Source organism: Molothrus ater, chromosome 3 (assembly GCF_012460135.2).
Source record: "Molothrus ater isolate BHLD 08-10-18 breed brown headed cowbird chromosome 3, BPBGC_Mater_1.1, whole genome shotgun sequence".
Lineage (NCBI taxonomy): Eukaryota > Metazoa > Chordata > Aves > Passeriformes > Icteridae > Molothrus > Molothrus ater.
In genome coordinates, this window is record NC_050480.2 from 27,012,102 (window position 1) to 27,039,969 (window position 27,868).

Here is a 27,868-nt window from a genome sequence, read left to right on the forward strand (position 1 = left end):
TCCAGAAGTAAAGAAAACCTTGTGCAGCCTAATGCAAAGGCTTGCATTTGGTTCAAGATATAAAAATGTAAGGTAAGCCTTAGAGAGCATGAGGATAAGGCTGAAGTTTCTACCATGCTGAAAGACAAGATCAGGAAAAATTTTCATAATCCCTTGTCTAGGAATGTTAGTTGCTTTGGTGTAAAATAAACAAAAGTCAAAGCAAGAGGGTTTTTTTTTTTTATTATTTACATTTATCTTAACTGCAGCAAGCCATAGCAGGTGCTAGCATGAGATGAGCTTTGGCGCTTCTTGCCACAGACTCGCTTCACCGTGTGTCATCAACCACGAGTTTTAAAAGTGCCTGAATTGAAATATCCACTACGGCACAGAAAATAAAATCGAAAAAACAGGGAGAGGAAGGAAGTCCCATCAGGGAGGCAAAAGAACAGCCCTTGCTTCCTTGCACATCCCTCTGCCCCAAGCCGCCGCCACACTCCCTCTCCTCCGTGCGCGACCCGGGCCGAGCTCAGCCGGGCCGGAGCAGGGCGGCCCCGCACGCCTGCGATGGCTCCGGGGCCTCGCTCCAAGCCCGCACCGTCCTTGCGGCTTTTATTTTCGTAATTTTAAATTTATTATTTCAACACCCCCGCCTCGGGCTGAACGGGGGGCCCTCCAGGGGCCGGGTGCGGGGCAGTCCCCGCTTGCGGGAGCAGCGCTCGGTGCCGGGGCAGCCCCGCAGCCGCTCCGCAGCCGCCGGGCAGGTGCTGCGGCGGGCCTCGGACCGCACCGGCGGGGAGCAACCACTTCTGAGGGAAAAAAAAAAAAAAAAAGTTTAAAAAAATAAGAAAGTTCAATAACCAAAAACTTAAATAACTAAAAAATAAGACGGCAGCGGAGGGGCCGGTGCCCGTGTGCGGGAGCCCGGAGCGGGGCCGGCGGGGCGGAGCGGCCCCGCTGACCCCCGGCCGGGCCGGTGCCGGGGGCGGGGAGCCCGGGGCGCCCCGGCGGCCCCCATTGGCGGGCGCGGCGGCGGCGGCGGGGCCGGGCCGTGCGGGCCGGGTCCCGGGCGGAGGGGGCCGGCCCTGCCCCCGCGGCCGGCGGCTGCCCAAGGTTTAAAGTGAGAACTTTCTGCGGGCGGCGCCGAGCTGCACAGCCCCGCCGCCGCGTCGCTCCTGTCCCGCCGCAGCAGCCGCCGCTACCACCGCCTCCCCCGGGCGGGCCGTACAATCCTCGGCAGTGTCCTGAGACTGTACGCCCGCCTCGGGGGCGACCCGGCCGAACCGGACCCCGCTCCCCGCCCGCCGGCGCCCGCGGAGCCCCGCGTCCCGCGGGCAGGTGCTGAGCGCGCCCCGGCCCGGGAGGCGGCGCAGGAGCCGGCAGCAGCCGCCGGGATGACAGCTGACAAGGAGAAGAAAAGGTGAGGGGCCGCGGGCGAGGCGCCGGGCTGCTCGGGCCGCTGTGTCCTCCTTCTGCGGCTGCCCCCTTGGGCCGCGGGACTCCCCGCTCCGGGGGCACTGCCGGCGGGACGGCGCGGCCTCGCCTCCCCCCGCCACCGCTCCTGTGCGAGGGCTCGACCCGGAGCCTTTGCGGGGACCGGCGGCGGCGCGAGTGAGTGTGAGTGAGTTAGTTCGCCCAGCCCGGGCGGGGAGAGGGGCCGGGGAGCAGCGCCGCGCCCGTTCGCGGTAACCCGCGCTCCGTCCGGGCCGCCGCCGAGCCGGGGAGCGCCTGCCCGGGGAGCTGCCCCCGCCGGCGGCACCGCGGCCCAGAGCGCGCCCGGCCCCGGCCCGGCGGAGGCGGCCCCGGCCGTGCCGGCTGCGGGCAGGTGCACCTGGCAGGCAGGGCCAGCCGGCCGGTGTGCGGCCACTGCCGTGTACGCCGTGGCAGGGCTTGCTATCAGCCAGGGCAGAGGTAGTAGGAAACTATTTTCCAATTAAAGATAGTTGTACTGTTTTTCAGTTGAAGGTAGCAGCACTCTTAGTAAAACGTGTTTTATAACTAAAGTCGCGTGGATGAAATTGCCAGGCTGTGTAAATATTCGACACCCCCTCTCTCCAGTCCGAGGCGCTGGCCGCGGTGCATCTCCCGCGGTTCACGGGGCTCCTCAGCTGTCAGCGGGTTTTCCCGGAGGGCCGAGAGCTCCAGCAGTGCCCAGCGCCTCGTTTGCTGCTGCCCTTTGCGAGAGATGTAAAGCCAGCCATTCCCACACTGCCAGAGCGACCCTTCCAGAGGGGATCAAAGTAACGCACTGGTAGTTTTGTAGCTCATCAAAGAGTGTTTTCTTGTTGGTTCTTGAGAACAAACGTCAAAATAAAACTCAGCGGTCCATAACACAGATGTTACAGGTGGAGATTAAGAGAAGAATTATCTACTTGTTGCTCCAAAGCTATAAACAATTCCTATGGGTGCGAGAGGGCACGGACATGGGGAAAAGTAAGCAAGTGAATAAAGGTCTATGAAGTCTTGTGAAAGGATATGTATTCAGTCTGTTTTCTACAGCAGGCAGGATCCGTCGATTGTCAGCACAGGTTACTGTTCTGGCCATAGATTCTCTTTATAAGCAATGTGGTTTATAGACTAAGAATTTTATGTTGTTATTTGTCGTGTGTACTATCCAGTTACCATGCATTAAACTTTAAACCCTGGGTTTTTGTTTGTGTAATAGCTCCTTTTTTATTGAGTCACCCTATGACGATGTAGTAGGGGAGGTATAGCAGTGTAAATCATACCTTTTCCCTGTAGTTCTGTTTTCCTCAGTTTATCAGAAACTAACGTATTAAGGTTAAACTGTTGCTTCAAGTGTATTTTGTTCTAGGTAGAGTGCAGAGTACAAAATATACGTACGTTTTGTGTCTTTGGTTGAAAAAGTAAAAAATATAGTACAGTACAATGTAGTTAAAAATGTGTTAGTTTATGAGGCAAGAGGATGAAATAGTGTGTATATTGGAAATACACTGCATTCATTGTATCACCTCTTTTTAACGGGGCACTCTTAATCTCTTCAGTTTTAACCTCTTGCTTTCAAGCAGAGTGAGGGATTGAGCGCTGTCTAATCTTGCAGGACAGCACACTGAAGTGGTTTGGGGAAATACTCTTCAGATACTACACAGGCTTCACAAGACTGAAGTCTGAACCCTGATCCTGACTCCCTCACTGCTTTTAAATATTGTGACATTCAATGACAATTTTTCTGTTTCTCTCAGAAGTAGGCTAGTTGTTATCTGGTTCATGGGATTGTTGCGTAAATTAATGTTTGTGGAAGAACTGGGAGAGTGTCATAGGAGGGATTTCAGATAGCTGGTTTGTGCCTCTCTGTCAGTGTGCTGTGGACATCCCTACTGGGGATGTACCCTATGTAGCCTGTTGAAACAAGATAGTTTTGCTCTCTTAATTTTCCAGTACTGTTATAGAGTAGGTTTATTGCCTTGAGTTGGACAGTTAGTGTCTTGTTTGCTTGATCTCTATCCAGATATGCAACTAGGATCTCTAACCTTACTTGCTAATAGCATTTATAAATCACTTTCACGGAGAAAAGGTGGGGCAGTGTTACCAGATTTCCAGGCAGCTCTGAAACTATGTTGAGGAGCAGATCTCTTACTGTTAAACAAATGTTCTAAGGAAGATAATCTTTGATTCTCTTAATGGTCCCTTTAAGTTGAAGAACATCCTCAGGTCCTCATTTGAAGCTCTGTTTGCTAGCAGAAAAGAGCAGTTGCTTTATTTGGAACAAATGTTATGGCACTTTCAGTAGGCTGATTTAAAGTTAGTCCAAGATTCAGAGCTGAAATTAATATGTTTATTCTTTTAACTTATTAAAAAAAATCTACACAATATTAGATACTCTCTTAGAATGCCAGAGGGAGAGGAGGAATCAAAGGGCATAACACATTTTAGCATATAATGAAAGCTAAGGGTAAAGTATCTGATCTGTACAGCTGTGCAGTACAACAACAATTAGTAGGTAATTCCCAATGTAATTCGAGCAGTCTGATACAATATCTTGATGTGTTTTTTAATGATTTGCAAGACAGTTACTTTGTTAGGAGTGGATGTTGTGTTAAATGAACACTTCTGGATGGACGACAGTGTCTTGAGAAAAGTTTGAAGCCAGGCTCAGGACAAGTCAAGTACCACTGAGAAGGATGCATCATTTGGCTTCACCTTTTCAGTTGTGTTGTTACTTGGGAAATTCTGTTTGTTTTCCAGTTGTATGAAAAATAAACCAATTTTGCAGCTCAGGGTGTTTCTGTGCTAGTGTAATTACACAGTACGTTTTGTGACCATAACCATGTAATGTTAAATAAATCTGTTTAACTTCTTCTGGCCCAGATAGTAAAGAAATGGGATTGCCCCCATTAATTGTCTAGTTAATAGACTGCTTTCGTTTACCCTTTTGCTTTGGGCTTTATTTGACGTTGAGCCCCTCTAATGAGGTGCTTTGTGCCTCAAATTTTGCTGACCTTTTTCCTTCAGGAGAGTGGTTTTGCCAAGCTGAGGTCACTCTTGGCTGTTCCTCCTCAGGATGAGGAAACTGTCCTGACGGCACAGCTCTCCAGAGCTCAGGTAGTTGCTCGCTTGTAATGGATATAATTTGGATGTCAGGAAATGTGAGTATTTGGATGTGCCAAGGTGTTAAACTGCAGATTTCAAGAAACATACAAGTCTCAGTTTTGTTCTCCCCAGTACATTTTCTGTGTGTCACTATTGCCAGGTATACTCCCTGTTGCCTGTTATTCTGTGATGGTGGTGACAGATCATCTTGTCCATTCTCTTGCCAACCCAAGTTTGTCCTTACACTCTTTTAAACCTCACTTTATGTACTTTAACTGATGGAGGTTAGAACACTTTCCTTTGCAGACTATTTCATAGATTACTCAGCTCCATAAAAATTTTTTTGTCAAGTTTTATTATTGCTCAACATCACCCCATGCATAGCCCACATATTTTAGTTACTTCTGTTTGCTTCTGTGTTCACATCTGCTCTTGCAGTTTTTCTTATTTGGAGTTATGAAAAAGAAATGTGATCTCCTGAATTCCTGGTGAACAATCTGTTGAAATCGGCTGTTTAGCACATATTTATGGTGTGTTAACATTAAGCAATTTGTATTTACATTTCAGCACCACAAATTCAGACATTTCATAGCTTGCAGGACATCTTGAATGATCCTGGCCACTCATAGCCCTCCTACTTTGGCATTGCCCCTTCTGTTTCTGTACTCCCTGCCCCTTCTGATTTCTAGAGATGTCTGGCTTTTCTACCAGAGGGTGGCCCAAGGGTACAGGAATGAGGAGGGACAGGCTCGCGCCTGCCCCCGGCTCTGCCTTTGCCTGCAGTGACATGGAGCAGAGGTTGGGCTGAGCTCTGGCTTGGTGACCTGGCCTGCTTGGGAACTGCTGTCTTCTGCTGCCCCTTCATAAACACAATCTTTGTGTCATGCCCTTATCTCTGCATCTCTGTCACATTTATCTTGTGTGGGTCATTAAGAATGTCTTGCATGTTAGAGATACTTTGCTAATAACCAGTTTTGCATTTATGCTGCGAATTCAGGAGATCCATCGTGAGTATCAAAATGGATCTCTCTATATCTTTCTGTATGGATTCTTAAACTATGATGGATTCATAAACATCAAGTATTATTGTTTTCAGGTTCCAAGCAGGAGCTCCTGTTAGGTGTGGTTTGAGCAGAACTCTTCAAGCATTAAACTTTTTGCTATTCTTAGGATAAACATTAGAGTAAGGAAATGAGCAATACAAAGGCAGATTGTATTTAAAAATAATTTAAATACTTGGAATGGTTTTATTCTGCTAAAGGTCTTTGTGAAATGCTATTGTGTTAATTACTCCAATATTCATAGTGACATGCATATTTTAATAGTTATAAATAGTTCTACTCCTAGTAACTGGCACAAGATGGACAGAGCCCTTCTCTTAAATGAAGAGAAGTGCAGGTATGAATATTAATGCATCTGGCAGGTTTTTTCTCATTTATCATTCTTGTGCTCAATTTGCTTAAAAGACAATATAATAAAGTAGTTATCTGGTGAGGATAAAACCTTGACTGCTTATATATAAAAAAAATAACTTCTTACATTTACAGACCTGCTTTTTATGAGACACTTTCTGAAGTGTGTAAAATGGGTAACTATTTTATTATGCATTTGGAAAGTAGCTTAATAAAGTACAGTAGGCCAATTGGCTGATAAATAAGTAGTGTTCCAAAGTAGCTCACTTAATTATGTTCTTCTTGAGATCAAATCTATTTATGATTTTGTTTTTTTCCTCTGTGACTTCATTTAGGTCTAGAAAATTTTGCTGAAACAAAATCTGCCATAATAAATTTTGATTAAATGGGCATATTTGGGCCTGAAAACAGTTAGACATGTAATTTAATTTACTTGACTGTTATTACAAAGCATTTGGATTTGGATAGCATCTCTATTATGCTTCTCTGTCCATTGCTTTATGTGACACAGCAAATATTCAGTATTTATTTTATAGAAACTCATCAAATGTTTTGCCAGACCAGGAGCAAAGTTGCTTTAGTTGAATTTTTATGTCTGATCTTCAGTCAAAGAGGTGCCCTGGTCTTGACCCTTTCTCTGTGTGCTAATATGTGGAATCAGCAGTTTTCTTTGATTTAGGGGAATGTTTAGGGTGTTGCCTCCAAGAAGTTCGAAAAATGCAGAAACATTACACATACTTTGTGTTAGCCTATGGGTGGACGATTAATACTGGCTTATTGAAGCTTATAAACAAATTGTGTGCATTTGGGCAGGAGGAAAAAACACTTTTTTATTTTGTTTGTGCTCTCAAGTAGGACAAAACCAGGATAATACAGCTCCTCAGTGGTTTTTATTCCTAATGTAAATATGTTGAACCACCCCCCAAGTTACAAATGCTGCTTCGTTCTGCTGTGTATGTATTTATGCACTGATTTGCTTTCAAACAAACATTAAGTAGCATTATTAAGTAGTGTTTTAATCTCAAGTATTTGTGGAGAATCTGTAGAACCAAAGTGACTGTTTGCTCAAAGAGATTTCAGCAGCATATTGTGTTTCCAACGAGAAGTGTCTCTTAAACTCCGTCTTGCCTGTGCCTGGCTATTCCTCTAGTCCCTACTTCTTGAGCATCTCCCTAAATCCCAGCTCTGACCTGCATGAACAAAACCTCCAGGCCAGAATTTGGACAGACTGCAAAGTAGGACTTTGATGGAGAGAACAACCGGACTTTTATGGGATTTGGCTGGGATTTTTTGCTTGTTTTTTTCATATATATGAGTGAACAGTGATGAGTGCAGGGTCCTACACTGCTCTCTGTTGCCTGCCTCATTCTTTAAATCCTCTCCCCAAACAAACAAAACAAAAAAAAAAAAAGTAACTCCTAGTTGTTTTCACCTCCTTCTACACAGCCCTGGCAGAACAGAAGGCTGAAGCACAGAAACATCCCTTTATATTTGAATATTAAATATTGTGTGTATTGAACTACTTCTACAAATAACAATGCTTTTGCAATAACATTTTGGAGCTAGAAGAGTGTGAGCAGTCTCATTTTGTTTCGGGAAATTGTGTTATCTAAGGAAAAGCTAAAATTAGAAGTGATATGAGGAGGATTGTGCATGGCGACTTTTTTTGGGGGGGGTGGTGTGGTTTAGTTTTGGTTTTGTTTTTTTTTTAAACAGAGCAGCTCTCCTAATGGATGAATCATGTGGGTGTAACTTATGGCACTTGATAGCAGGCAGTCTGTCTGAAGGTATATGTGTAGTAACATTACTGGGATAATTTCAAAATTATTTGGAACTACCGAAACGTGAACTTAATCTATTGTAAATATTTGTTACTCATTGTCTAATATATCAAAATATATGTGGTTAGAGTTGAGCAAATGAAGGTAAGATATGTAGTGCAAATTTTGATCAATGGTACCAAGTGGTGGAAAAGCTGCAGATGCAGTTGGTAAATATTTTCTGTAAAAACAAATATTTTCTTGGAAAATAATTTTCCAGTGCACAAGGGAAACAAAAGCTAGTGTTCTAGTTTGAGCTAGACTAAAATGAAGGGACTGGGTTGTGAAATTGTCAAGACATTTGGAGACTGCTGAAACATTTTAGATTTGGGTTCCTTTTTATAAGGTTTCCTGTGTTGCACTATGTTATTAATTGAAAACCAGATGTTCTAAATTCATTTGAATGAGACTTAAGTAATTATTAGTCTCTTGTTAATTTAAATATTTTTATTTTTTCTTTGTCTTTCTTTTCTGGTGTTAGACTTAATTGGGTTTTTTTCCAGATCTTTACTGTACTGAAGTCTACAACACTGGTTTGGTGACTTGACCTCAGTCAGATTCCTGTCTTCCTTTCAGGGGAAATCTTCAAATTTGTCTGCTAAACCAAAATATTAGGTATTCTTTTTACAGTATTTACAAGGCCCTCATCACTTAAAGCCTTGAATTCAAAACAGCCCCAGTCTTTCAAAAACTGCAATTGCTTAGACAAGTTACCAGGTCTGATGAAAATATTTAGTCCTCTTTGGCTTGGGTTAGGCAGGAAGTGTGACTTGGCAATGACAAAGGTCTTCTCTAGCTTTGGTTATGTGAACAGCTTTTTAAAGACTGTAGTATAATTGAGAACCTAGCAATGAAGGCTCGCCATAACCCCTCACTGGCTCCTGACACAACAGACAAGAAAGTCAAAATATGGGAGAGATGAAAACAGCATGTTTACAGAATTTCTAACTTGCTCTCAAGGGACTGATAATTTCAGAGCCGTGTTCTCGAAAACCTGCCTGCATATGCTGAGAGATAGACATGTTTGCCTTTCCCAGGAAAGCTATTGCTTTAAGTAGCAGATATAATAATATCTTGAAATATAGTCATCCCAGGTGATATCAACCTTTGGCCTAGTACACGTGTTTTCTTTACATAGTCAGCTTCTGAATCCCTTATATATCTAGTATTTAGTACACAGAAGGTGGTTTGCTGAATGGTTTCAGTTTAAGAACCCAGTTCAGTGGCCTGAATAAGTTGCATGAAATCTTAAAAATGTGCCCTATTCTTCTCTTCTTAAAAGGGAAAACTGATGGTCATTTGTGGTGTCAGAGGACTTATGAACTTTTTTTTAATCTGCGTGGGAAAATATCCATTAAGGGCTCATAATTTTGGTGCAAGTTGTCTTATGGTGTTCAAAAATTACTGTATAATTTTTTAAACTTTAGATCTATTCATGCTCTAGTAAGATAAATATTTGCTTAGGTAATAAGCTGAAGCAAGTATGAAGTGGGATGGTTATTAGGCAGCTTTTATAAAGGTGGTGGAAGTATACTTTAAAGAACATTCCTTGTATTTTGTTTCACCCTTAGCATATCTAAGGTATTTGCTGCCATAAAAAGGTGCTTAAACTGCTTAAGCTTGTGGTATCACAGCTGTAGTCATTTGCACTTGCATTTGTATGATAAACTACAAAGCAATCCTATTCAGGCATTGTGTTTGGGACATTCTCTGGCTGCTGTTGGTCTTCAGGCCCTGTCTGTTCATTCACAATTGTATCACCCTCTCTGCCAGTAAATTCTAGGTATTATTGGGTGCTTATTGTCAAAATACTTCAAAGATCTTTCAGACGTTAAGAAACCACCCCCTCTGTATTTCTACGCTTGTAAATGGGGAATGTTGCTAGGAATGTGCCCAGCTTTTAGCTGTCTGTGCAATTTGTATCCAAAAGTCGTTGCAAATAGCAAAGTATCTTCTGAGATGATAAGCATTGTTGCTCCTGGTTAGATTTTTGTGTGGCATTATGATGAAATAAACTCGTTCGCTGATGGCAATGACACTGTCTTCAGACTCTCAGGTATTTATGGTGAGTATTGACTTAAAGCTGATAGGAAGTTTGCTTAGAACAAAAATGCCTTTTGAGTGATCTGTGGAATGTCAGCGTCATACGTGGATGTGTGAGAAGAAATTCAGCATTAAATGGCTTTATCGTGCCACTACTCCTTAGGCAGTTTTTCTCTGGAATACAAATCCAGTGACCAGTTAGAACTATACTACGCTCCAGGTTATTTATTTTTTTTTAAGGTCTCAGTTGCCTCCCCTGTGTTTCATAACCTGTGAGAGAAGATTGCAAGTTGGTGAAAGTGCTTTTGGTATTTTCCTATAGTTTTTGCCAGACGATTCTTCTGGAAAAGCTGCATTTGTCTAATTCAGTGAAGGTGGAGAGCCTTTGGGAAGGGGTAAGAATTTTGGAATAGCCTCTACATATTGCCTTCAGCATATGGTCTTGGAAGAACAGCGAGGCTTTGCCTACTGCTGGCTTTTTCTGTTCTTCCTCTGTCGCAAAGGAAAACCATGACAAATGTGGCTCTCGTTTACTGCTTCCAGTTATCCCCATATTGATCTGGGAGACAGTTCCTGTTGTCCTGTAAGGTTGTCTTGCACATTGAAGAGTGCAGAGAGTTTGAGTTGGGCAGTTCTTGCACATGGGATGGCTGAGTTTTACTTGCAGAGCAGGAAACCAATGCCTCAAGAAGATAATTACGCTTGTTCTTTACAAAACTGTGTTATTTATGCTTTTTAGGGAAGGTATACATTTGGCGGTGTTGACCACCTTCATTGCGTAATGCAGCACTTTTACATGCATGGTTAGGTGGAAGATGTCACATTTCACTGAGGGAGCATAGCTTGCTTCAGCTGCAGGTGGGCTGGTTTTGTGCTGCAGCTGTAAGATTATCAGTTTGTGTTAATAAATCTGGTTCTTGGGTTTTCTCCCCTGTGAATGATTTGAAGGATGTGTTTATTGCCATTACTAATCAGAGGGACATTTTTATAGGAACATCCTTTCTGTGCTCAAGTTGCCTCAATGCTTCTACTGGCTTTTTTACGTAACAGCAAAGCCGTATTATGTTCCCAGTGATTCACAAAAGGGGACTATCCCGTTCTCTTAGGCATGTGCTGGCTTGAAAATGAAATAGAAGCCAGTGCAGATATCTTCAGGGAAACTTTATGCTGGTGTTTCGAAACAGCCATTATTTCCCATTTAGGAAAAACCAACCCCCCAACCCTACTTTTGTTTGTCAGCTGCATGACTGGCCCGAACAAAGACTCTGGCATGGGGAGTTGGGCCAAAGCACAGTGAAGCTGAATAAAATAATGTTTTAGATTCTGTTTCTTGAGCTTGTTCACCACTCTCAGTAGAGCTGGCTGTGAAATTCGAGTCTGGTTGTTGACCTGGCTGCTGAACAACAGCTTTAGCAAGTGGGTCTGGCCTCTGCTTCTTCTGTCTCCTTTCCCCTCCACATCCTTTCTAAAAGCCCCTTGCTCAGCCCAGCTCTTTGTTTTATGCTGCGTACTCAGGGCATTGCATTGATAATGGACACACCACACTGGACAGTGTGGTGTGGCTGCTCACTGTAGTTATCCTAGCTCCCCAGTCTGGAAAACTGGATGGTAGCACATCCTTCCTTCCACCCTTTGTGTGTCTTATTTATTTAAACTGTAAACTTTTAAAAATGGAGCCTTTCTATTTCTATGCCTAACACAATGCTGTAGATATGCTGACAAGAAGCTTGTAGAATAAACCTAACTTGAAAATGCTTTAATAGGAGGTTGTCAAGTGGAAGGAGTTTGGTTATCTCTCACTCATATATTACCAGGTTAATTGCTTTCTTTACTGCACCACTCCATATTATCCCTCAATATGTAGGTTACACCCACGTGCTGGCGGGTGACCTACGCCTTCGCTTGCTTCACCTTTGAATTTGTCCTCCTGTCATATAAGATCCATGTGCAATTTAGACGCCCCAAGCAATTGAGAAGGTGGGGGTGTTGGTGGCGGCAGCCGGGGATTGCAACATCCTGAAAGCATCTCAGGGATGATAAACCCCTTATTCTTTCAGATTTCATCATGGAGCAGGCAGGTGAGCAACCCACGGGGCAGTAAGAGTGAAAAGGAGGGTTTGGCCGCCACAACAAAACCAGTCTTTTCTGCAGATGGAGAGTTCAGCAGGGTTCCAGCAATCATTTGCTCTCAGTTTCTTTGAACTGAGAGCTGTAAGAGAGTAGAAGAGTGCTGACACACAGGGTTATTGGGACATGGGTTTAGAGGTCAGCATATACAATCTCATTCACAGAGACTGAAGCCTGTGGATCTTCATTCAGTTAAGGCTTCTCTTACATACGGGTGCCAGGGTGGGCCAGAAGACGGAGCCCCTGCAGTGTTTAGTGTAAAGAAGAGAGAGTGAGAAAAGCCTAATGTTTCAGACAGACTTGGCAGCTTTGCACACTGTGTGCAGGCCCTGAAGAAGATAGTGCAAGAGGCTGTGTTATCTGTGTAACACTTCTTTCCCTTTGCCTACCAGATCTTAGGACAACATCTCCCTGCCCCTCAAACCTAAATGCCACTGTAAACATGGTGTAACTAAATTCCAGCTTCTCAAACAGCAAATATGAAGCAATGAACCAGAGTGACCAGCTCTATTGCTTTCTGACACTTTTAAAAAGAAGTATTTTAAAGGAAGCAGATGACAGCAAATGGTGCTTATTCAAATAGGAACTTTTCAGAGTTCTTCTAACGTGGGGAATAAAATGAGCAGGGAACAAAGTCGGCATTGCAGGTCACAGTAGGGATTTTGGGTGCGGTGATGGCTAATGTGGAGCAGAAGTCCAGAAGTCCACCTAAAGGCAGAGCTGAAAGAGGAAGAGTGCCTGCCACCTGACCTGTTAAAACCTTTTGAGAAGAAACACTGCCAACGTGAAGTCATTGCAGAGCATTCCTTCAGAGAGAGTCATGTGATGAATACAGTGCAACTGTAAAATGATTTCATGTTATATTGCATTTTGAGTAGGTTACAGCCAGGGATAGAGCCTACTGAATCATTTGTTGACCTGTGTGCTCCTGTTGGTTTGGTTTCCTAAGTTTCTCTTTGTACCTTAATTAACAGTTGGAGTGCTTGGGCTTTTGTACCAAAAAACCTCCATATCCATAATATCTATAACCTTTATCAAAATGGAGTTCAGTTCCTGCCTCAGACCTCTGGGTATGGTTTCATGAAAATGCCTTTGAGGAAAATAAAATGTCAGCTGTGTGTGATACAAACCTTCATCCCTCTTGAAAGAGGGTTTCATTATCATTTCACTTCAAGCCTTAGCTGGTGATTAAGCAAATGAAATACCTTTGCAAGGTATGAGGAAAGTAAAACAAGCATCTGTTCTTATCTGTTACTTGTATAGGAAATCAGTTCTGATTTACACTTGTAAGAAGGAATATTTGGTGGGCAAATGTATTTCATTGTGCTCTGTTTGCCCACATACCAGGAGATGTTTTAGTGAAGCTGTGGAATATGAAATCAATATACTGAAGGAAAATAAAGAGAAGGCTTCAACCTAGAGGTATACTTGCTCCTGTGAGTCAAGACAATCTCCCTTTCCACCTCAGAGGAGGTAAATACCTTCTTGTGCTTGTGGTTGGAGGTATATTATCGTTTGCTGTTGCTGAATATAGATTGCATATAGGAAGTCTGGAGAAGGATTATGGCTCGGTGAACTACTTGGGTATCAAAAGAAACTTTAATAGGTGATGAGACAGTGATTAGATGAATTATCCCGTTCTAGCTTGTTTCCTTAAGGGATCAAGGTTTACACGGTTATAGTGTGCCTGCCTTTATTTCTGACTGAGCTGTAGAGATCTCAAGGATACTAAATAACTGGAAGCAGGTGTTGTAATGGCTACAGGGAAACGTTGCAGCCACAAGTCCATTTCCCTGTACAGATGAAAGACTTGCTATGGCTGAAGAAGTCCAAGTGCCAGCCAGCTACCAGCTTGCAGCTTGCTGTGCTACAGGTTCCAGGATCCACCAGGAGTCTGCAGAATCTGGAGGAGTGTGTTTTTGCTAGAGCCCTTGTTGGCACAACAGCTTGTTGCTTTTGCAGCATGGTTCACTAGTTAACCCTTGTGGTGTTTTAAAAACTTTCTGTGAGCTATTTGCCTTGCTATTTGGCAGAAATAGATACAGATAAAAGTCTGCTTCTTACTCTGGTCATTTCCAAGTGTTTCAGTGTGCTTAGACCTTACTGGTTTTGGATGAAGAAACTGCTGTGCTACTATGGTTATTACTAACACTCAATACTGTGGGCTATGTAGACTGGCCACATTAAAACCACCAATGTATACTTCACTCAGGCCTTGAGAAGTGCAGCTAGACTTGTTTCAGCTGGATGGGAATCTCTGACTTCAGCTGGAGAAACAACTGCACTTCTCAACAGCTTTAACTCTGGATCCGGCTGTAGAAAGATCTGTTTTGGTTGGAGAGGCCCAACTGTGTGTGCGTTGGTGTTGATTGTTGGGGTTGTGATTAATTTTGGGCATTGTTATACTGGCAGTAACAATGAAGGCCATTGTCACCACTAACATTTTCACTTTCCTGTGTTGTTGCAGTGCTTGTTTAATTATTTTTGCAAGAGCAGTAGGCTATGGGAACCTTTTCATGTGCAAACCGCATTGAAGGCGGGAATCTCCTGTTAAGAGTTGCGTATTTTTGTTGTTCCCATAAGCAAAGGTAATGATGAAAACTTTTAAAATTGGTTCACTGGCTTTGGCAATCAGTATCTACTGAAGATCTCTTATACTTCTCAGAATCACTTCCCCCAGTCAAGGCAGTACTACTGTTTGGTTTTTGTTTGTATTATGTATTTGCTGGAAGGAGAGTGCTATTGTGTGTTTTTGAGGGTGATTACAAACATAAAATAGATTCTCTTGAGAACGCTTTGTCTACTCTCATCACAATTGGTAATTGTTTCTTGTTGTGTAAGACTCTGCATGCTGTGCTTCTTATTTGGCACTATGTGTGTGTGAACCTAAAACTGGATTTCCACCTCCAGCATTTTATCACTGATGTTTTAAAGGTGAATCCTGGAACAAAGCATAAAACCTCTCTGAACTCATGTATTGCTAGACAATGAATGTTTACCAAATTAAGGCCAATTTTTTCTGTCATTTCAGAAATCAAGTTTGCTACATTTTAGTGGATGTCTTCTCCAACTAGGACCTGCGTGAGGTAGCTTTCAAAAATGAATAAAACCACCAAACCCCACTCCCAAAACAATTACTTTTGACATTGAAGCAGACTAAAATAGTACAGTTATGTGCAAGGTGGGTGTCATCCTTTTGCAAGGTGGGTGTCATCCTTTTGCACCAAGTGTATTTTCATAGGTCATTCCAAAATGCCAAAGGAAAAGGAATCCATAATCTTCATACATCCTATTAGCAGAGAGCCTTGAGGTAGAGATGGGCAAGATGTGTGGAAAAAATGAGGCTTCTGCCAAATGTTTTCTTTGTAGGCCACTTATTGTAGTTGAAATTACAGGGAGCATAAGAGCAAGTGATCTATTAGCAAAGCCATGAAAATAAACCATTTGCCACTTCTAAGAAGGGTTGGACCAAAATATGCCTCAAATTTTAAAAATAAGTGAAAACTTGGCCAAAAGTAAGACCCGGTTTTTATCTGCATTTCATCAGGTACATGGCGTCCTGGAACGCAGCCCACTGGCAAAAGCATGGGGAGTGTTATCCTTTGCAGCACTGGGAATGTTCTCTGCTGAATTTGGCGCCAATGACCGAGCTTTGCTTGTTAGCTGAAGTTCACACAGACTCCTTGCCAGGCCTGCCCAGAATGCTGTCTCCTCTGACTTCCTGTGGTCTTGCATAATATTTCCTTGCTTCTTGTATAACTGCGGCTCATTCTGGTCACTGCCCAGTTTATACGGTCGACTTTTTAAAAGGCCAGTCCTGCAAACGTGCGGCCGAGCCATGTCGGCGGCAGGAGGTGTCCCGGTGGTGACGCCAATGGAAGCACATGGAAGCACCCTTCCACGGGGAAACCTCCGGCAGCGGGGGCGTGTGTCAGTGCCGACATGGCTGAAGGCAATAAAGGTGGCTGCTGCAGCCTCGTGACGAGATAAGCGTGAGGCACAGCTTCAGATTGAGTGCACCTCTGAAATACGTGCCGCTGTGGCTCTGATTTCTGTGACAAGCACAGGCCTTTATTGAGGGTGGGGGAGGCAGTGCGCAATGAAAACGCATTTTCAGAGCGCTCTGAAATTGTTGGTATTGCTGATGGTCCCTCAGTTAAACGTCCTTACATTTGCCTTGAAAACATGCTCCGGGTATCCAGAGTGTTAATGACAATGATAGGGATTTCAGAAAACAGTATTTTCATGCTGATGGTTTTTAATGCTTCCACACAAGTTGTTTCTGCAATTGTCTGTGGTTAAAATATTACCTTAGTTTTGCATTGCTGTTGAAGCAAGTGTCTTTAATAATGTTTACCATTTACTAGCCTAGATTATTTGCATGTGTTTTTTTATGCTGATTATTTTCTAAATATTTCTGTTTGCACATGTAGCTATATGTAGAACACTGTGTGTACTTACAGAGCTTTGTCAGTAACTCATTTTCAGAAAGATGTTTGTCTAACTTGACACTTTCTACACAGTTTAAACACAATTTTCAAACTGTTACTCATATTCTTTGGCAGACCTGTTCCTGGCATGGCTTTGGAAAGCTGAAGAATAGAGATGACAAAATAGTCACTTTACTATGTTTGTAAACTTACTCAATAGACTGTACTGTTTTTTTTCTGTTCTAGTTCCTAGGTCATGTATGATCTTCCAGTTAAATGCCATCTGCTTTGAAGAAACAGAAGAATCATTTTAAGGGAAAGCATTCATATTGACTTAGTCATCACAGTCATGTGAGATTGTGTTTAAATTGTCTCATACTATCACCTTTTCCGTGAATCCAGGTTGTCATAGAAAATGTCATGCTGCCTACACATGACTGACTTCTTGCATTACTGTCTTTTAATCTGATTAATTTATTATGGAAAACGAACTTTTACTGGTTAATGTGTGTTGTGATCCAGCTTTTGTGGTCACTTCAAGGCTGTAGTCTGTAGTCCGGTTTGTTACCTTGTATTCTTAGGATCAACATTTTAATGGCTACAGTCCAGCAAATGCCATACTTGGAGAATTGGCAGAGTAATAGAGTGGTGATACTACTGACATCTAGGAAACCATTTTATAATATTGGGAATATGAGCACTTTTTGGGTGTGTGTATAACATGTACTGCATTTTTGACAGATGGATGCAAAGCCAGAAATCCTGACTTGCATCCTGTTGGCTTGACCAAACAGCTCTAGCAGCATGGTTGCCAAATAAACCAGGTTAACTTCAACATGTTTTGACCAATGATGGAGAAAAGCCACAAGCTTGCTCCACAGCAATGGAGTTTGGAGTCCTGGATAAGCCATCCAAATATGAATTGTATGGTAAAAGTAGGCTGATGATGGAGTTGGCCCTAAGATTAGGGAAGACACATGAGAATTGCAAAAGGTGATGGGCTGAGCAGTGTTCAACCAGCTGGAGAACACATTTCACTGTCAATAAAGATGGATTTTCTCTCCAAATGGAAGCAGTTAGAGAGATATTTTAGGACCTGACAGTCCATTTCTTTTAATAAGAAATATGTTCCTCTGATGTACATAATTTTAAGTGATTTCAAAAAAATTGTTTTGCCTTATAAAGTCAGAGCTAGAAATCTACTCTGCATATAGAATAAGAAAATTTAGAAACTCTTGTTCAAAAAACATGGGGTGATCCTTAGTCCTTTTTTTGGCAGTGTTAAAAAGGCACACGTGCTCTCTGAATCCAAATGTAGCCAAGTGTTGGAGAGATCCACGGTCACATGGCATATTCGCTTTTCCTTTTTCTTTGATGAGATAGAAATGTGCACATGGGCATTGCAGAAGGTTTGAGGGTTTAATCCTCAGCTGTGCAGGCAAGCAGATACCCACTGCAGTCAGTGGCAGTTTTGTCCCAGTAAACAGCTCGGGATTGTTCACTTGTGTACATGTCTAAATGTGGGTCTCAGTCAAGTAAACACGCGTGTAGCTGTGCGCGCTAATCTGCTCTCAGAGCCGGGAACACCCTGCGTCCCTCGCGTCACCGGGGACACGGCCACACCTGGAGCTTTGTGCAGCCTTGTGTTAAGGACACCCGTGGCCCCTCCAATGTGTGTCCTGCCGCAGGAGAGGAGCGATAGGTATCTCTGGGGGCACAGCAGCCTCCGTCACTCGGCTTTTGGCACACGGAGATACTGCTCTCCTTTGGAGGATGTGTTAGGGCAGATACTCGCTTCCAAAATGCCTGTGCTCACAGATAAAGCACAAGGGAGCAGCTCGCCTAGCACCGAGTGTTTTCAGCCTGCATGCCTGCTCCTCCCTGAAGCTGAAGAGCTTGCTTGGTGTTTCTCAGGCTGAACTTTTACATGAGCAGAAATAAACTTCTCATGTAGGGAAGAGCCTGTGTAAAGGCAAACTGGGAGCAGCAGAAATGCAGCTATGCTCACAGTGCCAAAGAGCGTTAGAGTGCTTCTCGTGAGCTGTATGCTGCAGCTGGCAAAGTGACAGCACCTGGCAGTGTGCAGGGGGAATGAGAGACTTCTCATACAGGTACTGCTGTGGAGAGAGAGGTGCTGATATTTATTTTAGCTTATTCTTATAATTTAGAGGTTTTTTAATGGCACTTGCCCAGAGGTTGTAGTCTGACAGCGGGGAAAGTGAACCTGGTGACATTACAGCAGAACACACCGTGTCTCATGCAGTGTGACTTGTATGCTGTCATTAGGGACCTGTGCACATGAGGGAATGCTGTAGGTGTGTAACAACAATTGTAATGCATACTATAAAATCCAGTCTCATTAAGTACTGAGGACCTCAGCAGTTTTGGAAGAGCTTCTCCTACTGCCTGATGTAGTAATTCAGAATACTTAGAGGATAGGTCTAATAACAACAATTAGTACATTTGTATGTTTAAGTATTCTTAAAAAGCTTAAATGAGTGTGGTTGGAAAAAGTGAAATGAAAGAACTGTAAAATTAAGATTAAAGTCTAGCATATGCTATGGTGAGGAAGTATAGTCTTAGCCATACTCACAAAATATAGAGATCTGAAAACGTTCCTGGTTGACAGATCTGTCAGAACAAGCAGAAGTGAATAGTAAATGTTTACTGTTGCTTGTGGTGTATTGGGTTTTTTGTTTGAGTTTTTCAAAGTTTTCGTTAGGGATGTGGTGCTGTGCAATAAAAATTATTACCTTTTCAAAATGTTAACACAAAAGTCCCAGAAAGAACTATAACATCTTACACAGTTTTCACACTTCAGTTTCTCTAAATAGGGGGAAAAAAACCCAGATTTTTTTTTTGTTTGTTTGCTTTAGCAAGTAAGTGTGGGAAAAATTTTGAAAGAAGAGCTTAATGCAAAGGGAGCTTTAAGAGAAGAGAAGAGGCACTTTCCTTTTGCTGGTACTAGAGCCCCTGTAGGCTTGGTGAGGTTGTGTTTTTGGGTGGAGGTGGCAGCACGGATGCTCCCTGGGCGCTGGGGAGGAGCCGAGGGCTCTGCCCTTGCTGCAGAGGGAGCTCTGCTCAGCAGCATGGCTCTCTCCTGAGGGGACTGCTCCAGGCTGCCTGCCCAAAGGGAGGGCTGCAGGACAGGACCAGCAGCTGTGAAGGCAGTTCTTGTCTCTTGAGTGTCATGCTGGCTTACTGCAGCAGGAGTTTCAAAGGGTTCTGCTGAGGCTTGGGTGTGTGCTGGACTTCAGTCATCAAAACCTCAACCGTAGGCACTGCTGAGGTTTAACCAAACAGACTTTCCTGGGGTCTGTGCTCAGGGGAAGGCTGAGAGGCACAGAGACTGGGAGAACATTTTGGGGAAGCATCTCTGCTTTCTGTGTCCTCCTTGAAGTGTCTGCTGATTGAAGTGGGCTGATGGGAAGATGCTGGGCTACATCAGCCTTTCACCTTGCCTGCCAGGGATATTGCTGTGTATTCCTCTGTAGGAAAGGGTACACCAAGAGGACAGAAAGGGTTGATGAAGGGGAAAACCAGATTTACTTTCGTACTATCCAAATCAACAAAAAAAACCCCCTCCCACTGATTTCAGTAGCCATACATGCTTTTTTTGACCAGACATCTCATGGTTGTATATCTAATTTGTTAATATGTGTATGAACCAACTTTTAGTCTGATGTTTAATAGATAAGGGCTCTTACATAATTCTGGTTTGCCTTTTTTTTTTTTTTTTCCCTGAGAAAACAAACATTTGGTACTAGCAACCATAATTATTACATGCCACTTATTCAGGCTTTTCACCAAATTACATGTGGTTGTTTCCACAGCAAAAAACGTTTTTACATACCCTTAGTACAACACTAGCCTTGGCCTAACTCTGGGGGATTACAGAGATAAGATACCAACCATGGTTAGCATCATCATCTGATAAACTGGAGCATCAGTAGGGTGCAGAACTATAGCCATGAAGGCAGAGAAAATGGTATTTAGGGCTCTTTAAAAATCTTGGTTTAGGGATTGCATAGGAATGACAAACAGATTTTTGCAAGGTTTTATGGGGACACCATTGTTAACTTTTGCAATAATTATTGAACTGCTTTCTTGTTGCTTGAGAACTGGTACCCTCATTTGTTTGTCTCTGTTCAATCATTGGAGTGAAGCACTTGGTAACAAATTGCAGCATGGGGAAGTACTTAGGTTGTTTATTTCAAGCAACATTTGAATACTGAAAACATGTAAAATGAAAGGCGAAGGTTAATGATTTAATGACAAGGTCCCCAGGACCGTGCCTTATGTCTAGAAGGCAGTAATTTGTATTTGTTTCCTGTAGGATGACTTTACTGGGGAACAGCATCTGCACTTATATGCAGATGCTGAAACTCTTCCATGCATCTATTACTATTTAAAAGTACAAAGTCTGTGGTGGAGACTTTAGAGATGTCAAAGGAGAAGGAGTGAGGCACTGACAGACAGGAGAGTGCTGGTGTAGGCAGGGAGTGACAAAGAGAGGAGATGGTTATGTGCCCTCCAAAAAGCTGGGGGGACACCAGGATGGTTAATGAAGGCAAATAGGCTCTGTTTAGGGGAGGGATGTTTATGTGTTTGATAGAATTGCATATACAGCAAATCGCCTTAAATACATTTCATGGTTACCACTACTTGTATACAAAGCAAAACCATAATTACAAAGCTGTTCTTGTTTTGAAACGTCATGTGCCAAACAAGTTGCAGATAGTTGTAGGGCATGGTAATGTCAAAGATCACCCGAGTGTGAAAAAGATAGGTTTCTGGGTGGCAGCTGTACTCACAAACCAGCTGAGACTAAATTCTCATTTGTGTCACGTTGTGAAAACTCCACTTTCCCCAAGTATTTGAGGCTGGCTTCTGCAGAACCTGCAGCAGATGTGGCGGGCGGTGGGTGGCTGTAGACAGGGCATCTGGTGGAGCAAGAGACTGGCGGCCTCAGGCTCTTCAACACTTCTCTGATGCTGGTCAGGCTGTGCAGTATGTGCAAGAGCATCATTAATGTCCCTTTGTTCTTCCCCAGTGCTGTATGAACAGCTTGGGGCAGAAAAAAAAAATCTCCTTATGTTGAGCTTGCTGCTGATGACAGTGTCTTGTGAAATTCAGTAGTTTGTCTTTGCCTCTTTGATTATGCTGATAGCTTCTTCTGGAACCACCTCCATTATATTGACTCTTTTACTTTTTTAAAGCATTTCAAACAGTTCAAGGAAAAGTGTTTTGTTGGGTTTTTGTTTGGGCTTTTTTTAAATGTTATTCTATTGGTTGGTTGGAGGCAGTATTAGAAGTGTGAGTCCTGAGTGCAGTTGGAATGGCAGGTTCCTAGACAGTTCAGCACATACATCCAGCAGCCTTCCCTCTCCTACTGATTTCCCTGATGTTGTTTGAAGATAAATTATAGGCATGAAATAGTGTACGGGTCAGATGCCGAGCACAAGAGCCAAGGGCTTCAGCTCTGGCCGAGTGGCCAAGCTCCTGCCAGGCGTCCCCCAGGTTAGCTGCAGGGTATTGAACTCGCTGCTCCAGTCCAGCTGGTAGAGCTCACAATCTCAAATTACACAAAATTGTTCACTGCATCTCTGCTCAAAACAAACAAAAAAAAGTGAGCACCCCCAAGTCCTTTTGTAAAGCTTAGTAATAGTTCACAAATAATCCTAATACATTAGGGGGAAAATACACTATTTATAGCAAAATATGTCCAATGTCTGCAGTAAGGGATTGGTTTTGTCGTGCTTTCTCAGCATGTTTTAAAGAGTGTAAGAGCAGTAAATGGTGCAGACATGAGTACTAGGACTAGCTGAAGATGTGGCCATTTTGTGCTTTTGCCTGCCCTGTGTATGCCCTGTTCAGTACTAATGGGACTGAATGGGATGTCACTGGCCACAGAACTTTTGCTGTTATATATAAACTAAATTTAGGGAACTTTTAGTGTTTGTTGTGCACAGTGAACCTCTGGGAAAGCTTCAACCTTTGACCTCTGTAGTGGGTTATGACAGGGAGGATTCGTAAGAGCTTGATTTAGATTCATCTCTGGAAGGCTGGTTAAAAATACTCAACTACCATGTTCTTCCTCCTCCCCCAACTCAGTAAAGGTCCTCTTAAAATACATACTCTGACACTTCATTTTTGTCATTTCTTTGGGAGCCCTGTAGGGAAGGCTGCTTGTAAGGAAATGATTAAATTATATTCATGTTTGTGCTTTAAAATTGCCTTGGTGGTAGTCCAAGAAGTATTTTCTTGCTCTTCCAAATTTCCATGCGCTTTAATATTAATCTATTTTCATCAATGTGACCTGCCCCAGCAGTAACATTTGTAATTGGGCATGTAATGTTTGCTGAAGAGACAGAAAAACTAAGCTAAGTTTATCTGAGACTTTTAAAAAAATCTTATTCTGAGAAAAATGAGGGATTTATTAGAAAATATAAAGACATTTGACAGTACTGGGGTAATGTGTCACAAACCTGAATAATCAATAAAGAAATTATGGTAGCAGAACTCATTCATTTTGCTTCTACAAAGTAGAATGTTCTTTCTTTGAAATACTTTGTTACCAGCTTTTAATTTTGTATTAGATGTTAATAAACATTTGTGCTTGGGTTATGGCAGCAATTTCAGACTGAACAACTGATAATGGCATTATTTATTGCCTTTGAGAAAGAGCCCTTTTATGTGGGTTGTATATCATAAATTAGAACTATCCCAAATATCTAATATTAAAGAATATAAATATGTATATTTAATGGTAACACGAGTGGTCTTCAGACCAAGTCAGAATATCTGGCTTTCAGTTCAGACTTTGAAATTCTGGTTTTCTAATATGGCTTTTTTGTTAAGTCCAAGTGAAAGGCTATTTCATAAAAGAACAGAAGTGACTGTATTATTTTGTTAGAATGGTTATTAATAATGACTAATTACTTGCACTTTTAGAGCAGTCAATAATATTTTGTTGTTTTTCTTGCAAAGTTCTTTGTAATCAAAGCCATTAAACTATGGTTTAAATGGGGAGCCCACTGTTTGCCCAGAGCAGCTGGCTCCCTACATTAGCTTCTATAAATAAATTTATTATTTTAGATGAAAGTTATAAAGCAATCTGTTTACCTCTACTGAAGTAAGTAGAATAGCTGAGAACATCGGTAAAAAAAGGATGAAGAGGAGCATTGGAAAAAAATAAAGTCCTCCAAGAGTTCTCTATGCTTATTTATTATTTTAATCAAGCACAACTTCTCTGTGGTTTTGTGGTCTTAAGAAAACTGGAAGGAGGGAAAGTGCTATTTCACTCTTCAGTTGACTGAAATGTAGTATTTTCCTTGTTTAAAATATTCATTCTCCCTGATTGTCCTGAGATGTTTTTGGAAACACACAGAACTGAATGGAGAAAAAATATATGAAATATGAAAAAATACAGAAACTTGCATTAACTGTGTGGAGCGAATAAAAGCATTAGCATGAAATCTGTTCTCCTTTAGAAACACATATTGGTTAGAAACAGAGACCTCAGTGCTACATATGCTGAAAATGTGGCCTAAGAGCTTTAATTTACCTTGGTCTGTCAGTGTTAATGGACAGAGCAAGTGCTGGAGCTGTTGTAAAACAAATCTGTTTTCCTTTTGTCTGCTGTGCCAGATAATGAAATAAAAGCTAAATTATCACTGATAAAAGTAATTTGCAGAAAAGCATTGATAAAAATATAACAACAGAGCTTGCCATTAGCAGTTTAACTGGATAATGTTTACTTGTAGCCTACTTCTGTCCTCTGGTTTTTATTGTCTTCTCCCCCTTCCCCAGCGAGGAAGGGCCTTTTCAGTAGAGGCTTCAGGCAATAAAATTATGGGTATACTGAATCATGGCATTGGTTTCTGAGGGATAGCTCCTACTTTTTCCTCTTCTTTTTCTGTACTAGAGTATTGCCAAGTCAAAGTTTCTGCACAGTTTGAAGTGCAATTATTAGTATAATTTTATCCATCCCACCTTGAGGAATGTGTCTGCTAATGACAAAAACTGAGAAAATTATTTCTGTCATTGCAGTGCTGGTAGCTCCTACCATGAGTTACACAAAGCAGTTACTGTGAAGGTCTTCATTCTTGATGTTCAGGTGTGAGACACATACTTTCCTTTCTGTCTCTCTGTATGTCTGTGACTTTTTCTTTTTTCTAAATATAATATTGTAAAATGGAGAAGTTTGAAGTTGTGTCCCAGTTGCTCACAAAAATTCAGGAATGCGAAGGCAACTACTGACCCCCTTTTGAGTTTGTGTGTGCATGGTGATTCTGATGTGTACATATATGAATGTGCACACACATCTACAAACATTTAAATTTTACCATTTTCTTGTAAACCAGACTTACCTCTTTTGCATTTTTTAAATGCTTGGACTTCTTATTACATTGGCAATGGGTAGCCAGTGTCCAGGGTAAAACATTAGCCACAGGGTATGTGAAGGATATTTAGTGTCTTGCAAAAGCTGGACATGCTCACTGGTACATTTGTAGTTTGTAAAAGTATTTATTTAAAGACATTGAGTTCTTAGTGCCCAAATAGAGAACCGCTGCTAAACTCTAGCTGCAGTACTTAAAGTATTTTATAGTTGCAGCCTGGACACTGCTGTACAGTGCTTGCCAGTTTGCAAATGTCAAGGACAGTTACCCTCTCACATGCCTAAATTACTTGCTCCTGACCATCCTTCAAAATACCTGCCCTTTCTCCAGCTCCTTCTCCAGCTATTGCTGCCAATTTCTGTTCCCCTGTGTGACTGCAAGGACTGTCATCCTTGGGAAGGCTGGGTCTTGTTGGTCCACACAATCTGTGAAGTAAATTAACTCCCTCTCCTTACCCTAAAAACTAAGACAATGGCACCTGAAAAGGTGGGGAGAGTTTTTTCTTGTGTGTAGCTGTGCAGATTATTAGCTGGAGAACATAATCTTGGTCAGATAATTCTTTACAGGCCCAGGCTAATACAATATGCAAAGATACTATTGTTTTAATGTTTTATTATGCATTAATATCTTGATATTTTCATGTGTAATGTAGGAGAAAATATCACATGTATCAACTTTCTAAAGTACTTTTATCTGACAAAAACCTTTCTGTTAATCTTGTAAGCGATATGGGTCTGTATTGTACTGTAGTGCCTTAGCATTTATTGTGGCTGAAGCTGTTTTTAGAAATCTGTAATGTTATAATACTTTGAGCATTGCTTCTTTATTATGCCCATTCTCTGGGTAATTCTTTATTCCCACTGCAGCTTCAAGGTGTTTGGAAAAAAGGGTAGGGTGCTATTAAAAATGTGTTTATGGCAAAGCAAGTTATTGAATTCTTTTTTGTCAGTACTGGTCAAATACATGAAAGTTGTCTTCAAAGGTGAACTTAGTGGCATAATATTTAGATAGCAATACAATGGAGTAATAACAATGCCATACTGTGAGAAACCCTAAGTTCTAGTTGACTGATATAAATGCAAATTTAGGGCAATAACCTGAAGGTATGGTGGCAGAGGTCTGTTTGCAGTGTAGAGCAAGAGGCAGGCAGGATGTGATGCACAAAGTGATTCTGTTTGTGGCATGTTAAACACACCTTCAGTGAAGTTAAACTTTGAGTAACATCAAAGCTGTATTACCATGGCTGGATAACAAAACAGTGTCATGTGTTGGCACTGTGCTTACACCTGAGAGAGAACAAAATGGAGCAGCAAAACTGAGGGAGTGTGAATGCCAATGTAGATACAGGGGAAACTCTGCTGTTTGTCATATTTACTTACTTATTTGTGATCTTGTAGGTATGATTGGATGTTGAACAAAGCAGGTTTCACTGCAGAAAATGGTCCCCAGTTCCCTGATGACAGACTGAAATAGAGGTAGCTCCCCAAACTACTAAAACAGTAGCATGAAAGGAAATAGGAAAACAACACCTCTGGTGAAAACTCAGTGTAAAATACAGATGGAGACACAGAATTAAATCCTCAGGACAGCTAGTCTTAGGCTAAGCTCTAGTTTGAACTTCCAATTCACCTTCAGGGAGGAGGACTCAAGGTCTCAACTCCTCCTGGCCTGTGATGGGAGTGCCAGAAGCACACTAGAAAATGAGCCCGTTTAGGTTGTTTAGGTGAGCAGTTGGACCAGGGATAAAGCATGTAAGATCAGAGATATTTGGGCAGAATGGTTATTAATAATGACTAATTACTTGCACAGCTATGAAAAGAAGTTTACTCAGGCCAAATTGGAAAAGGCTTTTCAATAAATGAAATGGACTCTGCTTCCCAGGACAGGTGTTCTCACTAGGGGAGCACTTAGGAGGGCTGGCAGTGGCCTTGCAAAAATAAGGGGTAGCACGGGGCTCACTGAGCAGGTAGCCATGGGAACTTGCCATGGGTGAGGATACAGCAAGCTTGTGAGCAGAAACATGGGAAAAAATATTTTAGCATACAGAACATAGGTCCTGAAAAATAGGTTTGTTTTAGTTTTTTGGATTGTAGGGTTGGTCTGGTGTTTTTTTGAGGGCTGAGTTGTATCTGCACAGTTGCAGTCATGTATATTTGTATGAAGGTATTGCTTAATAGAAGGTACATTTTCATCTTCCCTTTAAAGTTTTTATGCAATATCTTTTCCTCTTCTTTACTGAATCCCTGTGGGAATAAGAAGTGTATCTTTCTTGATGAAGCTACTGTGCGGGCTGAGCCCTTTTGTTCTTTAAAAGTGTTATTCATGGAGTTAAACAGAATTAATCTTTGTCCTCCTGACAGTTCTCAAAGCCTGGTTAATTAAGATGATCAGTGCTTGCATAACTAGGACTTAACAAAGTCCAGATGTTCCTGTATTTCAGGCACACCTGCACCTTTTCCCCTTTGTGAAGCAAGACACTTAAGGTGAAAAGTTCTTGACTCCTCTCTTTATCTAATTCTAGGCCTGCACTTGGAAATGTTTTCCATATTCTTGAAGTCTTTCTGCACTCATGGGATTTTTTTTTTTGGTTGTGTGCTTTCCCTTTCCTCTCCCTAAATCTGCTGACGGCACTCCCAAATCTTTATCCCATTTTCTGAATTGTGTTATCTACTTCCTCCAGAGATGGTTTGATAAAAATCTGGTTTCCAGTTCTCTCCATGTTTCAGACTTCTGTGTGGAAGAGAACATAATTTAATGAACCTCTGTTTGTGGTCTTTCTTTGCTTTTTTATATGGTTTTCATTTCAAATGCTCCTCAATATTTTATTTCTTTTTCTCTACTGAAATAGATTTGTATTGAGGCATTGGAAATTCTATATCACAGACCAGTTACAGATTCATTCTCTCATGGCCTCTGGAATTATGTGAAACTCCCATTGTTTTCTATAATAGATTTATAGGAAAAATTACTTTTTTTTCCTTGTGGAGCCCTTGTTTTGTTTAAACTTTTTCCAAAACTGTTGTTTCTACCTACTTTCTCTTTTAAATTTTTATCCCTCTTTCTTGGTAGCCAAGTAACTGATGTGGATACCTAGATGTTCCTTC

General features: G+C 41.9%; 1 protein-coding gene across 1 annotated transcript in view; it reads left to right on the plus strand.

Annotated features, from left to right (window-relative positions):
- The first annotated feature begins 1,103 nt into the window (after positions 1-1,103).
- Positions 1,104-27,868, plus strand: part of EPAS1 (endothelial PAS domain protein 1) — a 77,195-nt gene continuing 50,430 nt past the window's right edge. The window contains exon 1 of the mRNA XM_036380009.1: positions 1,104-1,399. Coding sequence (XP_036235902.1) covers positions 1,374-1,399 — 26 coding nt within the window. The 5' untranslated portion in view covers positions 1,104-1,373. The remainder of the gene's footprint in view (positions 1,400-27,868) is intronic.